At 40.7% G+C, this 16,823-nt stretch overlaps 2 protein-coding genes across 2 annotated transcripts; one reads left to right on the forward strand and one right to left on the reverse strand.

Annotated features, from left to right (window-relative positions):
* Positions 1-4,704: 4,704 nt before the first annotated feature.
* Positions 4,705-6,294, forward strand: LOC112020942 (cytochrome P450 94A2). The gene is made up of 2 exons (XM_065764900.1): positions 4,705-5,394; positions 5,476-6,294. Exons 1-2 carry the CDS (start codon positions 4,831-4,833, stop codon positions 6,091-6,093), a joined length of 1,182 nt encoding a protein of 393 aa, XP_065620972.1. The 5' UTR covers positions 4,705-4,830; the 3' UTR covers positions 6,094-6,294.
* An 8,612-nt stretch (positions 6,295-14,906) lies between these two features.
* Positions 14,907-16,154, reverse strand: LOC112020938 (uncharacterized). The gene has a single exon (XM_065764907.1). It carries the CDS (start codon positions 16,152-16,154, stop codon positions 14,907-14,909), a length of 1,248 nt encoding a protein of 415 aa, XP_065620979.1.
* Positions 16,155-16,823: the final 669 nt, after the last annotated feature.

Raw genomic sequence — 16,823 nt, forward strand, 5'->3', positions numbered from 1 at the left:
TTTATATTAATTATAGCGTCTTAATCTTTTTACCAACAAATAATAATGCTTATGTCAATTTTTTGATGCTATATTTAAATTCTTCCACGTGAAATAACCAATTTCTTATTCGCGTAACGACAACGTACGTACATCTATTCCTAGCCATCCATTTTCTATTGGTAAACAATCCCAAATGATTTAGAGTAGTACTAGTGTTTCAAAATGGCCTTCCACAAATGATCATAAATCATTGTTCCCAACATCTAAATTAATATTCTCAAAATGGATTAAGTTTGTATAACATTTTTAATTTTTATGAAGTTGTCATTATTTATTTGTCATTTTTTTATAAAAAATATTTTAAATTAAATGACAAGACTCAACCCATTGTCATCGTATTAAATTGGCCCACACAGCCACATTCATCCATACATAAATAATACATTAAGTATCTACATAACTAATAAAATGCTTAAACAATTACAAATTTTACTATATTTGGATCTTGAATCACTAACTTTATAACAAAAAGTTATTATAACTTGATAATAATATACACACATGTAACAAACCCTCTGTATTTTCTAACTATTAAATTATATAAAGTTATATTATATTTATAGTACACAACACACATTCACATACATCACAATTCACACAAATAACATAATAAAAAATAACACACATAATCAATATTAGACATACACTCACACATATATAATATAAATTTATAATAAAGAGAGATACCTACGACATACAAACATTCTCTTTTTACTTTTAGAGAAACTTGTGATCTATGTTGTTATTTGATTTTGGACTAGGCTAATATGTGGTTAGGGCGTGCAAAATTTAAGTCAGAGTGTACAAGCATATCTTCAGGGATATATTATTCTAGTAAAACAATTTTATATATAAAATTAAAAAAAAAAAAAAATTCAAGTCACGGGGTTCAATTGAACCCCCTGAGCATAAAGTAACGCCGGCCATGCTTTGTAGTGAGTAAAATAAGAGAGTGATGATATGATAAAGAACAACAATAATGCACCGGAAAATATTAATTAAATTTGATGATTCCATGCTTGCGTGATACTTTTGTAGAATTCTATATTTTTTCTTTTTTTACGTACCTTTTAAAATATATAAAATCACGCTTTCTTGGCCATTTTGGATCAGATTAACAAATGCTGTGGCAAATTGTGGGAAAATTTGTAATTTGCCTCACTCAGTGACTCAAGTTGGAGGTTAGGTTCCTCTTTCAAATGAGCTCTAAATACCATGTTAAATTACTAATTATTTCAAAAGCTAAAAATAGGGTGGAAGAGACACAATGATCGAACTCAGGATCTCATGTTTTAAATACCATGTTAAATTACCGATTGTTTCAAAAGTTTAAATTCATTGTGTGTGTGTGTATATATATATATGTATAGCAAGTGGCCTTTTTCTTTTTAGATGAGAAACCAATAGCAAATTGTCAGCAACAATGTTATTTGTCTCACTCAGGGTTTATGTATTCGAGCACAAGATTAGGTTTCCCTCTCCCAAGGAGCTTGAACCAATTACGGTGAACCTACTAAACAAATGTAGAAAAAGCCCTCGATCTGGGACAATCAATTATAATTCATAGTTTAATTAGACCTACTTCAAACTATATAAGAAGAAATATATTAAAAAAATAAAAGTTTTATCCAACTAAACAATCATCATTAGAAATTATTCTAATAATTTCTCTAGAAGCCTAGTGCAATAAAAAAATGAATCAATAAAAGGAGGGGTCAAGTATTCTTGATGGTAGAGCCAAAATTTTAGTTTAGGGGGGACAGATTAATTTAAAATTATTAATAATTATTGTGTTTTTTACCATTTAAATAAATTAAATAAAAAATAAAAAAGCAAAAGTATTATTAATCTGCGACAGTATATTAGTGAGAAAGTGAAAGAGCGGGACAAGTCAAAACTAAAAGTTTTTTTTTTGACTTGTTAACTTTGTTGTGCCCAAAAAAAAAAAAAAAAAAAAAATATATGTATATATAATATATATATATATATAATATATAGTTTGCTTAATATGTACTTTAAGGCCAATATTAACCATTCACTTTGAATTTTTTTTACGAGAAATGAAAAGTTTTAAAATAGCAAATTACATTTTGTTTTTTAATAAAAAGTTTTCTAAAATAGTTTACTAATATATGCACTCAAGGCATACGTTAATAAATTCATATATATATATATATACTACACACATACATACACGAGGCTTATTACTTGGCACATGCACCTCAAGCTATTTAATATATAATATATATATATAATATATATAAAAGCAGATGGCTGAATGCGTTACTTTCATCCTATGATAAATATATGTGATAATAATATGTTTGATTTTCAATTCAGGATATAGCCACTAGCCAATTTAAAAAGCTGCTATGTGGACTAGGTCACTTCCGCCTAGGCNAAATGTAGAAAAAGCCCTCGATCTGGGACAATCAATTATAATTCATAGTTTAATTAGACCTACTTCAAACTATATAAGAAGAAATATATTAAAAAAATAAAAGTTTTAGCCAACTAAACAATCATCGTTAGAAATTATTCTAATAATTTCTCTAGAAGCCTAGTGCAATAAAAAATGAATCAATAAAAGGAGGGGTCAAGTATTCTCGGTGGTAGAGCCAAAATTTTAGTTTAGAGGGGACAGATTAATTTAAAATTATTAATAATTATTGTGTTTTTTACCATTTAAATAAATTAAATAAAAAATAAAAAAGCAAAAGTATTATTAATCTGCGACAGTATATTAGTGAGAAAGTGAAAGAGCGAGACAAGTCAAAACTAAAAGTTTTTTTTTTGACTTGTTAACTTTGCTGTGCCAAAAAAAAAAAAAAAAAAAAAATCTTTGACATGTGAATGAGTTACCACCTTGCTCTCTTTGTTGCAAACTACAATGCCATGCCCTTTTGCTTTTTTTGAGGAAGTTTGTGTCAGCTTTTGGCTCATTTTACTAAGTATTGTTTTTTTTTTTTTTTTTTTTCATGAATCAAAGGGCAAGCTTTTCTCATATGCCTATAGCTAAGCAAGTTTCAGAGGAGGGGGGGAGGGGGGGGGGGGGGGGGTGAGACATTTCCCCCTCTTGACTTAATTAGGCATCCACTTCTCTCAAGCTTTTTTCAAAAGTATCAAGGCCCCTTAATCAGACAAAAGGCCTCTAAATATATGTCAGTTTTGCCTTCTTTCCCATTTTTAATAACACTTCCAATATATTCCGTCAATAGAAATTCAACAAAATTAAAATCCTAAATTGTTTATAGGAAAAAGAATAGACAAAATTAAAATCCTAAATTGTTAATACAATCTAACAAAGATTATATTAACAATTTTGTGTCTCAAAAAGCAAAAAGAATGACTTTTAAACGAAATAAATATAAAAAAATTAAATAAAAAATATATTTAAATATTAAAAAAATTACTAAAATTTATTTCCTTAGGTCCTAAAACATATTGAGCCGACTTGCAACTTGTGACAAAACTACTTTTTTTTTTTTTGTGTGTGGGTTGAAATAGATATTTAGGTGACCTAACAAAACAAATAAATATTATTTGATTAATATTAATATAAATTTTAATTAATTAATTTAATGGTAAAAATGCATTGGGTAGGCCTTGATAAGGATGATTTCACCATGTTCACACATGATAGGGACGACTTCTCATGACCTTAGCAATGAGTTTTCAATAAACTTCAAGAAAAAAGGACATCTCCCAGTCCCACCCTACTTTCGTAGAAACTTCACTCGAGGCCCAAAGACTGTTTTCAAAGGGTATTAGCATCATTGTTGCGCGTTTTCTGTGCATATTATAATTTAGATGTATTGGATTTTTTTTATAATAAGAATTAGATAAAGTTTAATTAGGAATACCACCATGTTAAATTAAGGAGTAGATACATAATTGATTAGGATTCAATAATTGATTAGGGGTGACCCATTACTCCATTATGTCATGAATGACGGAAGGGTTAGTATTTTCTAACCCACAAATTGCTGTTACTTCATAGTTTTAACTCAAATTATGTTTTTAAACTTCAAAACATGATGGTTGTGAGTGTGATAATCATTACTCTTTCAAATTTGCTAATTATTGTTACACTCAATCTACAAAATCATGTTTTGAAAACATAATTTCAATTAAAATTATGATATCGTGTTTTCACAATTATAAGTTGGATTTTACTAATATATGTCCTTACGACATACAATAGTAAATTATTTTGGAAATTTTTTTATGACAATTTGTGTCCTTGACAATTTTTTAAATCCCCATAAAATGTTTCCAAAACTGGACCCAAGTTTAAGCAAAATAACATTTTCAAAATATGATTTCAAACATTGCACTCTTCCAAACCTAGGACCAAGTTTCAACTTAATACTTAGATTAAGTTTAGCATTGTCTTAAAAAACAAACTTTTTAACTTTTCAACTTATTTTTATTATCATTCATAATTCTTATTATATTTTTTGATATTATTTATGGATTATATTGTATTATTTTAACTACTTTTTAACTTTAATTATACTACTTTCAGCAAAAAAAAAATATATATATATATATATAGCTAAATAAGCTGTTGTGTAGTACAGTTACGCTTACACAGTCCCTCCCTATAAAGACAGTCACTATATATATATATATATATATATATATATAAATAAGCTGTTGTGTAGTACAGTTACGCTTACACAGTCCCTCCCTATAAAGACAGTCACAAACTGTCCCAAATATCAACATAGACAAAGAAACCATCTGAGAAAGTGAAAGACCAGCCCACATTCACAAGCCAGAGCCATGTTGCCCATTTTCCTTCTCATTCTAATTCCTTTCCTTTCCATACTCTTCTTCTTCTTCTTCCTCACCACCTCCAAATCCAACTCCAAAGCTCCCAAATCCTACCCTCTAGTGGGTTCATTCTTCGCCATCCTCGCCCACCAAGATCGCCAGCTCCAATGGTTCTCAGAGATCCTCCAAGACTCACCTTCCGCCACCTTCGTTCTCCGCCGCTCCTACTCCAACCGCCAAGTCTTCTCCGGCAACCCCGCCGTGGTCCAACACATCCTTAAGTCCAACTTCCAGAACTATGGAAAAGGCGAGACTTTTCGTTCAAGACTCACAGACTTTCTCGGCCATGGAATCTTCAACCTCGACGGTGATGAGTCCTGGAAGTTCCAAAGACAAGTCGCTAGCCACGAATTCAACACCAAATCTCTCCGCAAGTTCGTTGAAACCGTTGTGGACGCTGAGCTCTCTGACCGCTTAATCCCCATTCTCTCCTCAGCTGCCAAAGATGGAACTGTCCTAGATTTCCAAAACATTCTTCAAAGGTTTGCTTTCGATAATATATGTAAGATCNCAGTCACTATATATATATACTATATATAATATAGCCATAAATAAGCTGTTGGTAGTACAGTTACGCCACACAGTCCCCCCTATATCGCTGGGCGTGACACTACATCAGCGGCTTTAACGTGGTATTTCTGGCTTCTATCTCAGCACCCGGAAGTCCAATCCAAGGTTGTGAAGGAAATCAAGGAACATTCCGAAGTGCCTGCTTATGAAGAAGTGAAAGACCTGGTGTACGTTCACGCCTCTTTATGTGAGTGCATGCGGCTGTACCCACCAGTCCCGTTGGACACGAAGGAGGCTCTGAACGACGACGTGCTGCCCGGAGGGACAGTGGTGAAGAAGGGGATGAGAGTTTCTTACTTTCCATACGCGATGGGGAGGTTGGAGTCGCTGTGGGGATCAGACTGGGCCGAGTTCAAGCCCGAGAGGTGGCTGCAGAAGGAGAATAATTCCAAGTCATGGAGGTTTGTGCAGAAGGACTCGTACCATTACCCGGTGTTCCAAGCGGGTCCTAGAATTTGTTTGGGGAAGGAGATGGCTTTCTTGCAGATGAAGAGCGTGGTGGCTGGGGTTTTAAGGAGGTTTAAGGTGGTGCCAGCGTTTGAACGAGAGGCTGTGGAACCAGAGTTTATTTCCTACTTGACTGCCAAGATGAAAGGTGGGTTTCCTGTGAAGATTGTGGAGAGGGGTCAAGATGAGAATTGAGTGAACCCTTCCTATCTACTACTTACTTTCTGTGATTGAAGTTAATAAATTTGGATGATGATGTCAAATTAATGTGTAATTTTATTTCCTTAAGTTATGATCAGTTATTTACTTCATGTTAAGTAATTTTCAATTTTCAATGTTATATATAGCTGTAGATCAAATTAATAGTCGTTTCCCCTTCCTTGGTTCTTGTGTTATTTCCATTTCTTTAAATTCTCCACCCAAAACACTATAATGGTCAAATTTCAACAAGCTTGTTACTGGTTAATGATCCATCTAACTCAAGTATGATTCAATTCCATTCTTCTAAACAATTTTATAATGTGTATATATATATATATATATATATTTTTTTTTATTTGCCCCAAAAGTCAAACAAAGATATTAAATCCCCAATACACAAAAGTTTTCACTGTAACAATTAATCATGCCCTATAGTCTTTTGTGCATCTCTTGCTGATACATCTAGTGCAGCACAATTTTGCACTTCATCATGTCCTATTAGCTAAAAGTAATTTTCTAAATTGGGTTTTCTACATTCATATAATTAATGATATAAGTGAAAGATAATTATGTAAGTTTTTTTTTTCTTGTTACATTACTAGAAACTAGATGATGGTATTCAATTCTTCATACGTGGTCAAGTAAATCATCTAAAAATGGTGTATGATGAAGTGTGAATTCGTCAGTCAATAAATGCGGACAGGGACGATCTTAGACCTCCTGCAATGGTGCTTTCTCAACGACGGTCACCGGTGTGGTGCCTGCCACAACATCTCCGATGCTAAAGTTAGTGTCAAGAATTACATAAGAATAAGGAATCAAAATAGCATCAATATCAATATGTTCATACCTCTTCCGTGGGAGAGTGTGAGGGATTTATATATGTGCTGTAGGTTTTAGCCGTTGGGTAATTTATGGTGGTTTAACTTCCCTCTGGGTAACGCTTTCTGACATCATCATGTAGCTTTAATTTGGTCCCAACGGTCTGTCCGTCTGGATCCGTAACCGTCCTTGTCATTTACTGATGGTATTAAATGAAATGTTGTCCTCGTCAGTAACGTGTCTTATCATCATTAAAGACTTTCCTCGTCGGTCCAACTTACCTCTTGCAGGATCTACTTCGTCAGTCCCATCAGTTGCCTACGGATTCCGTGGTCGTCATGACGTGTCGTGTTGACCAAGGAAGGTAAAAGGTTTCTGGGCAGCAGGCGGTTGGGTTTTTGAGCCGCATTTAATGTGCTACGGCTGTTCCTTTTGGGTTGTGGCCTACGTGGCGCTTTTTGATTGGAGGAGTTAATGCTTCACATGATGAGTCCCCTTGATTTTCCCGCTGGTTTTTCAGCTTCCCAATCTTTGGTTTTAAACTTCCCCTCTCCTCATCATTTTCTTTTCACCTTTTCGAAAAAGCTTCTCCATTATTGCTCTGGTTTTCATCTTCTCTGCCTCTCTTCCCCGTGATTTTTTTTCTGCGCAGCGCCACGGTTTTCTTCTCCGAGGTAAGTCCTTCCTTTCGGCTTTCTGTTTACCTTGTTCATTTTTGTTATTGTAAATTTCTGATCTTTTATTTCTTCTTTCCCTGCTGTTTTTCCTTTGCTTTTCTTCTTTTTTGGCTTTAGGGTGCCTTAGGCCTATTACTTTCTTTGCGTTTCCTAGCTTTCCATGTTCAGTAGGTCTAAGGTTAGGTTAGAGTGCCCTTCGATCTCATTCCTTTTTGCTCGATTAGGGGGGGCTTTAGGAACTTTTCCTTACCTAGAACACTTTGTTTACGAGGGCAATAGTTTGGCCGTCGTGTTGGCTGATTTATTGCCAATCCTTCATCAATCCGTCGAGTGGTTTGAAGAATTAGTGAGGGAAAGGACGATGTCAGAGGTTAGGTCTAGCGAGCTCAAGACTGGGTTGTCGTCTAGCGGCGGCCTAGCAGAAGGGGATACGGCCATTTCCGTCCCTCGTGAGGTTAGGGCTTTTCATGCTCTGGAGGAGAGGTGTGGGTTAGACGATGACACACTTAGGAGATTTCGGGATAGATTCCAATTCCCTGATCGGGTTAGGGTTCGTCTGCCCAACGAGGAGGAACGGGCTTGCCACTTCTTCCCAGGCGAGGTGTGCTTTTATGAGTCCGCATTCGTCTGTGGGTTGAGGTTTCCCGTCCATCCTTTTGTGATGGAGTTGCTAAACCAGTTTGGTATCGCTCCTGGGCAACTCATGCCAAATTCGTGGAGAATATTGGTCACTTGTATGGGAATATGGCTGGCTGCCCTGGACGGAGATATGCTTAGGGTCGACGAGTTCACTTACTTGTATCACTTGAAAGCGTCGAAGGAGCACGGGTACTATGAACTGGTGCCTTGGGAGAGGAATACTAGGATCGTCAAGAAGTTACCCTCGTCCTTCAGATACTGGAAGTCCAAGTTTTTCTTTGTATCTGGGGACGATTTTGAAACTCCCTCGGGCGAGGTTTGGGGTGATCTCCCGAGGTTGCATCGTCGGTAGGGAACCCCGACTTTAGGTGCGTCAATATTCCCTTTGATAAATTAATCTTTCGCGTCTTTGCCCTTATCGTCACTGACCCTCTTGTATCTTCTTCTGTGCAGTTAAGAGACGACCCAAATTGAAGAGCAGGTACAGGAATCGGGTTCAGAAGGCGATCGAATACGCGCAGACGATCGAAAATTGGGACGACCTTGTTGATCCCAGGACACTTGCCTTTTACTGTCTTGGGCCAGATCCGTCTGACTACGTTCTGCGAAATATTGAGATTGAGGGAAAAAAGAGTAAGTATTTAGTTCGTCAGTATTTATCTCTTACGCAGCAGTCTTTTTTTTTTTTTTTTTTAAGTGTTTCCTTCTTGCAGAGATGACGACAAAATTTAACAAGGAGATGTATGCCAAAATGAGATCCAAGAAGGACGAGCCTCTGTCCAACTTGGGAAAAAAGACTGTGCGTGTCACTGGGAAGGGTGGCTCGGCACTTCCCATTCCTTCCGTCAGCCCAGTCGTGTCAGGGGTTGCGACGACGAGGACTGCTTCTCCCATGACCTCGGTGGAGGAGATCGAGGGTACTCCGACTTCTAAAAGACCGAGGCTGTCGGAGAAGGAAAAGGAAAAAAGTGTTTCTCGTCCATCCACCCTATGGACTGATGAGAGGCTGGCCGTGGAAAGGGCCCATGAAGTGGTGACTGCTGCAGACCTGAAGGTTTTGTCAGGTGTCTCGTTTAATGACGTGGCGGCTCGCCACATCCACAAGCTTGTACAGGTTAGCTTGTTTATGCCCCTTCCTTTCTTCGTTCTCTTCTTCGCTTTATTTCTTTTATTGATGATTTTGAATTTTCCCTTTCAGGTACTGGGTGAGAGCATGCACATTGCTTCTGAATATCTCACTCAGGAGACAAAGGTAGCATCTTTGACGTCCAGGATGGAGACTTTGGAAGCAGAGAACTCCACACTGTGGAAGAATCTTATTGATTCTATGGGCGAGTCTGCTTCTTTGAAGGAAAAATTGAAAGAACTAGGTGACGAGCTTAGGGTGGAGCGTCAATTGACGCAAGAGAAGGATGAGCAGCTTATAAGTACCAGGGAGTCATTGAAGACGATAATTTTTTTTTTTTTTTTTAAGTGTTTCCTTCTTGCAGAGATGACGACAAAATTTAACAAGGAGATGTATGCCAAAATGAGATCCAAGAAGGACGAGCCTCTGTCCAACTTGGGAAAAAAGACTGTGCGTGTCACTGGGAAGGGTGGCTCGGCACTTCCCATTCCTTCCGTCAGCCCAGTCGTGTCAGGGGTTGCGACGACGAGGACTGCTTCTCCCATGACCTCGGTGGAGGAGATCGAGGGTACTCCGACTTCTAAAAGACCGAGGCTGTCGGAGAAGGAAAAGGAAAAAAGTGTTTCTCGTCCATCCACCCTATGGACTGATGAGAGGCTGGCCGTGGAAAGGGCCCATGAAGTGGTGACTGCTGCAGACCTGAAGGTTTTGTCAGGTGTCTCGTTTAATGACGTGGCGGCTCGCCACATCCACAAGCTTGTACAGGTTAGCTTGTTTATGCCCCTTCCTTTCTTCGTTCTCTTCTTCGCTTTATTTCTTTTATTGATGATTTTGAATTTTCCCTTTCAGGTACTGGGTGAGAGCATGCACATTGCTTCTGAATATCTCACTCAGGAGACAAAGGTAGCATCTTTGACGTCCAGGATGGAGACTTTGGAAGCAGAGAACTCCACACTGTGGAAGAATCTTATTGATTCTATGGGCGAGTCTGCTTCTTTGAAGGAAAAATTGAAAGAACTAGGTGACGAGCTTAGGGTGGAGCGTCAATTGACGCAAGAGAAGGATGAGCAGCTTATAAGTACCAGGGAGTCATTGAAGACGATAGCGGCGCAGTCGGTTGAAGCGTTCCAGACAACCGACGAGTATAGCACCGTCTTGTTCAGCTGGTACTTCAAAGGATTTGAGCTCTTGAGGAGGTACCTGCTGAAGCATCCTACTGGGGTGGACATGGAGAAGTTGGACCTGGAGGAGATAGATCAGGAAATGGCTGCTGACGAGGCTGGCCAATCTTTTGCCATTGTGCCCTTTGTTCGTGAAGATGCCCCCGTTGATGACGCTCCAGCTGGCGACGATGCTGCCAATGCCTGACCCTGACACTTATGAAAATTTTTGTCGTGAAAATTCACTTTTTTTTTTTTTTGGGTGCCCATTGTGTTTTCGGGCTGATCCTTTGAACAATTTGCCGTCCATCTTATTTTGATAACTATATTGGCAACCCAGTGTTTATGGGTTTCGTGTGAAAACAATGATAATTGCCCTTGGTTTTGGGACTTTAACTGAATTTGTCACATGCTTACTTAAATTTGTCACCTGCTTACTTGGAATTCATGAATGTCCATGTGTTTAATGAGTTTTGTCTGGCTTCACCTGCTGTGTTTAGTGAAAGTTTCTTGCTCCAATTTTTCCTCTTTCCCGTCAGTAGCTATTCTATTGCAACTTGAACTCCTTAGGTTCAGGCAAATGAGCTGGGTGCTCAATTCGTTGTGACATTACCGTCGGTTTGATTGACTTCGTCCGTAACTAACATCCGTCGACGCGGAATCTTGTTACTTAGCCATTTTTTAGATTTTCAATCACCCTTAGTGACATTATCTCCGTCTGTAACCTACATCCGTCTGTGCGGAATTTTGTTATTTAGCCTCTTTTTTGTCTTTTCAGGGTTTTCCAGTCGTCAGTAGTTTACATCCGTCAGTGCGAAATCTGACTACTTAGCCAATTTTTTGGCTTTTCAATGACATAGATTATTGTCGTCAGTAGTTTATATCCGTCAATGCGGAATCTTACTACTTAGCCAATTTTTTGGCTTTTCAATGACATAGATTGTTGTCGTCAGTAGTTTACATCCGTCAGTGCGGAATCTTACTACTTAGCCAATTTTTTGGCTTTTCAATGACATAGATTGTTGTCGTCAGTAGTTTACATCCGTCAGTGCGGAATCTTACTACTTAGCCATTTTGGCTTTCGTTAAATTCTTTGAGCGAGCCTGTTTGAACACAAATATTGGCTGAATAATCTGTTTATTGAGAGTTATTGACGAATATGTCTTTAGATTACATCTACTGCTTGTATTTCTTCAAATGTTCAATGTTCCACGGCCTTGGGAGCCTTTGTCCGTCTAAGGTTTCCAGATGGTAGCTGCCTTGTCTGGAGTAGTGGATGACTTTGTATGGTCCTTCCCAAGTAGGGCCGAGCTTTCCTTGAGTTGGGTCTTTGGTTGCCTGGGTTACTTTGCGCAGGACGAGGTCTCCTATGTCCAGTCGTCTAAGCTTCACCCTTTTGTTGTAGTATTCTGTCATTTTCTTCTGGTATTTCGTCATTCTGCTGAGGGCTTTGTCTCGTACTTCGTCAAGGCAATATAGATCAACTCGCAATAAATCGTCATTCTCTTCTTCGTTGAACATTTCCCGTCGGGTGCTGGTTACTCCGACTTTGACAGGGATCACTGCTTCTGTACCATATGTAAGCCTGAAGGGGGTTTCTCCCGTTGGGGTTCTGACCATGGTTTTGTAGGCCCACAGGACGTTGGGCAGTTCTTCTGGCCAGGCACCCTTCGCATCGTCCAGCTTGGTTTTTATGATTTTGAGCAGTGTGCGGTTCGTCACTTCCGTCTGTCCATTCGCTTGTGGGTGGCCCGGTGATGAAAACTGGTTCTTGATGCCTAGGCCTGAGCAAAAGTCTCTGAAACCTTAGTAATCGAACTGTCGTCCGTTGTCAGATATGATCATCCTCGGAATCCCGAATCTGCAGATTATATTTTTCCAGACGAAACCCTGGATTCTGGTCTCGGTGATGGTCGCCAATGCCTCTGCTTCAACCCATTTAGTAAAATAATCAATAGCAACTAGCAAGAATCTTACCTGACCTTTGCCTTAGGGCAGGGGGCCAACGATGTCGATTCCCCATTGTGCAAATGGCTATGGAGATGTTATCGTCGTCAGCTTTTCTGATGGCAGGTTTTGAACATTCCCGAACCTCTGACATTTGTCACATTTTTTGACGAACTTTGATGTGTTATCTTGCATGGTTGGCCAGAAGTACCCTGTTCGCATAATCTTTCTCACCAAGGATCTCGGTCCTGCATGGTCCCCGCAAATTCCTTCATGCACCTCCCTCAGGATGTATTCCACCTCTCCTTCGTCAACGCATCTCAAGTAAGGCATGGAGAAACCTCTCTTGTATAAGGCGTCATTGAGAATCGTGAATCTGACGGCTCTCTTCTTGATCTTCCTGGCTTCATCTGTGTCCTGGGGCAAGCGTCCATCCTGGAGAAAGGACATGATGGGCGTCATCCAGCTACTTTCGCCCCGGACTGCGAATGTTAAAATTTCTTCTATGCTGGGGTTTCTCTGCGTCTCCATCATCAGGTCTGTCTTCGACTCTGCTCCGTCCGACGAGGCTATTTTTGAAACTTCGTCTGTGGCCCTATTCTGGCTTCTCGGAATTTGGATGAACTCTACTTTTTCAAATTCTTTTGTCAAGTGGTTCGTCAATTTGAGGTATTTCTGCATTCGTTCTTCTTTTGCTTCGTATTCCCCTTTGACCTGCCCAATTACTAGCTTTGAGTCGTTCTGGACCAGCAGGTTCCTGGCCCCAAGCTCTTTCCCTAGCCTCAGGCCCGTCAGGATTCCTTCGTATTCAGCCTCGTTATTAGTGGCAGGGAATTTTAGCTGAACTCCATACCTCAATACTTCTCCGTTGGGGGTAGCTATGACTACCCCTACTCCCCCTCTCTTTTGGGCTAATGAGCCGTCAGTCTGTATTATCCATATCTCGTCTTCGCTGGCATGGTTGAACTCGTCTGGATAAGTAAATTCGGCGATGAAGTCTGCTAATGCTTGTGCTTTAATGGTCGTCCTGGGATGGTATTCCACGTCGAACTGGCTGAGTTCAATCGCCCATTGGATCATCCTCCTTGCTGCTTCGGGCTTGCTCATAGACTTTTTGATGGGTTGGTCTGTCATCACTAAGATTGGATTTGCCTGGAAGTATTGTCTGAGCTTGCGCGAGGCTACAATCAAGGCGAATGTGATTTTCTCGATCTTCGGGTACCTGAACTCAGCTCCCTGGAAGGCTTGGCTGACGTAGTAAACTGGGAGCTGTTTCTTATCCTCTTCTCGGATCAAGGCTGCACTGACTGCTGTAGATGATACTGCTAAATACAAATACAAGTTCTCACCTTCCTTTGACGGGCTTAGGAGTGGCGAGTTGCTGAGGTAAAGTTTGAGCTCTTGGAATGCTGTTTCGCATTCGTCAGTCCATTCGAAAGCCTGCTTCAAGGTCTTAAAGAAAGGCAAGCATTTGTCCGTCGCTCTAGAAACGAACCTGTTGAGTGCGGCAATCCGGCCCGTGAGCTTCTAGACCTCCTTGACGGTCTTAGGTGATGCCATGTTGATTATCGCCTGTACCTTCTCGAGATTTGCTTCTATTCCTCTTTGGGACACCATGAATCCCAGGAATTTTCCTGAGGCAACACCAAAAACGCATTTACCAGGGTTCAGCTTCATCTGGTATTGTTTGAGTGTTTTGAACGTCTCCCTCAGATCGTCCAGATGTGCAAGCTCTTCTTTGCTTTTGACGAGCATATCGTCAACGTACACCTCCATGTTCCTGCCTATTTGCTTGACGAACATTTTATTTACCAATCTCTGGTAAGTTGCTCCAGCGTTCTTCAGTCCAAACGGCATTACGTTGTAACAATAGAGCTCTTGACTCGTAATGAAGGCGGTTTTCTCCTGGTCCTCGTCAGCCATTTTTATCTGGTTGTACCCCGAGAACGCATCCATGAACGTCAATAACTTGTGTCCAGCTGTAGAGTCTACGAGCTGGTCTATCCTTGGAAGAGGAAAGCTGTCCTTCGGGCAGGCCTTGTTTAGGTCCGTGAAGTCCACACACATCCTCCATTTTCCATTGGCTTTCTTTACAAGGACGATGTTTGCAAGCCAATCTGGATAATATACCTCTCTGATGAAGCCTGCCGCCAACAGTTTACTCACTTCGTCAGCGACAGCTTGGTCTCTCTCGGGTGCAAAGATTCTTCGTCTCTGCTTGATGGGCTTCCTTCCTGGGTCCACATTCAACCTGTGTTGGATGATTTCAGGAGATATGCCTGGCATGTCGTCATGGCTCCAGGCAAAGACGTCCAAGTTCTCCCGAAGAAACTGTATGAACTTCGCTCTCATCTCAGGATTTAGGGTCGTCCCTATTCTGGTTGTTTTTGTTGCTTCCCCTTCGATCAGCTCCACTGTTTCCAGCACTTCTATTTTTTATTCCTCTTTTTCTTTTATCGTCCACGTGTGGTTTTCCTTGGCTGCAAATACAGCCTGGTAACACTCCCGAGCTAGAATTTGGTCTCCTTTAACTTCACCGATACCATTTTCTGTTGGGAATTTTACCTTCAGGCAGTAGGTGGATGTGGACGCCTTCCACTTGTTGAGCGCTGGCCTCCCAATGATGACGTTATATGACGAAGGACAATCTACTACTAGGAAGTCCATATGACGAGTCAATTGCCTCGGGTTTGTCCCTACTGTTACAGCCAACGTCACTATGCCTTTGGGGTATACTCTGTCGCCGCTGAAGCTGACGAGGGGGGAGTCAAACGAACGCAGTCTTCTTGGGTCCAGTTTCAATTGCTGGAATGCGGGAAAGTAGATGATGTCAGCAGAACTGTCGTTGTCCACGAGGACCCTTTTTGTGTTGAACCCTTCTATAGTAAGCATGACGACCAAAGGGTCATTATGAGGCTGTTTCACTCCTCGAGCATCGTTCTCGTTAAAGGTCATATCTTGATCAGTTCGTCTGTGCTTTGGTGGGGGCTCCATGTGGACGCTATTCACCTGTCGTTGGTGTGCTTTCTTAAGTGACTTGAATGAACCCCCTGTGATAGGCCCCCCCGAGATCGTCTGTATTTCCCCGATCACATTTTGGGGAGGTTGGGACTGACGACTCCCGCTCTTGGACGAGGACTCATGTTGGCCTTTGTTTTCACCTCGGAATTTGCTGTATTCTCCCTTCTTTATAAACTTCTGCAACTTCCCTTTTCGTATCAATTCCTCTATTCGCTCTTTGAGATCCCTACAGTCTTCAGTGTAATGGCCATGATCTTTGTGGAATCGACAATACTTACTCCTGTCACGGACGCTAGGGGACGAATGTAATGGTCGTGGCCACTTGAGGTAATGTTCATCTTGAATCTGTGTCAAAATTTTGTCAACAGGCATAACAAGAAGGGTGAATTTTACCGTCCGTGAACTTTTATCATCTTTCCTTCTGACTCCGTCATTATTACGACGATCTGAACGATCTCGCTTTTGTCCTCTACAGTCGTCTTCCCTTTTTCCTTTGTCCTCCGTTCTACCCTCGCCCCTAATACCAGCCAACACGTCCTCGGCGTTCATGTATTTCTGCGCTTTAAGGAGCATTTTAGCCATCGTCTTTGGGGGGTTCTTCGCGAGCGAACTAACGAGCTCCCTAGACTTCAATCCTGCCTTGAAAGTTGTCAACTGTACCATATCGTCAGCCTCGTCCACCTCCAATGTCTCCCTGGTAAAGCGCTTCACATACGACCTCAATGTCTCCTTCTCTCCCTGCCTGATGGTGAGCAGGTGATCCGTGGTTCTCTTTGGTCGTTGTCCTCCAATAAAATGTCATAGGAAAGCATTGCTCAGCTGCTCGAATATGTCAATGGACGACCTTGGCAATTTCGTGAACCATTCCCGGGCAGCCCCCTTGAGTGTTGTTGGGAATGAACGACACAGTATTTCGTCTGGGGGCTGCTGAAAACCCAGGGTCGTTTTGAAAGTATTCAGGTGATCTTGGGGGTCCTTCAGCCCATCAAAGGGCTCGAGCTGAGGTAGCCGGAACTTTGAGGGCACCGGACAGTCGAGGACTGCCGTTGTGAATGGCAAATCCGTCGCTCGAACCAGCCGATCCACGCTCTGCTCTATTTTTTCTTTGATGGCATTCCTTAGTTCGTCCATCTCCCTCCTCATCTCCCGAAGAATTTCCGAATTTTGCTCGGCGGGAGTATTTGGCCCTCGATGGTCACTTCTTCTGCAACTATCCCCTTCACCTTCCTGATTTCCTTTCGAACGATTTTCCTCCTGCTGAAGTCGTAGCCTCATTTCCTGGTTTTGCTTAGTCAGCCCTTCAACTGTGGCTGCAAAGGCCTGGACTTGTTA

The sequence above is a fragment of the Quercus suber genome, unplaced genomic scaffold, assembly GCF_002906115.3.
Source record: "Quercus suber isolate HL8 unplaced genomic scaffold, Cork oak 2.0 scaffold_22, whole genome shotgun sequence".
Taxonomy (NCBI): Eukaryota; Viridiplantae; Streptophyta; class Magnoliopsida; order Fagales; family Fagaceae; genus Quercus; species Quercus suber.

Excerpts from the sequence above, each read along its gene's own strand:
- LOC112020938 (XM_065764907.1), bottom strand. The coding sequence starts at position 16,154 with ATGGTACAGTTGACAACTTTCAAGGCAGGATTGAAGTCTAGGGAGCTC.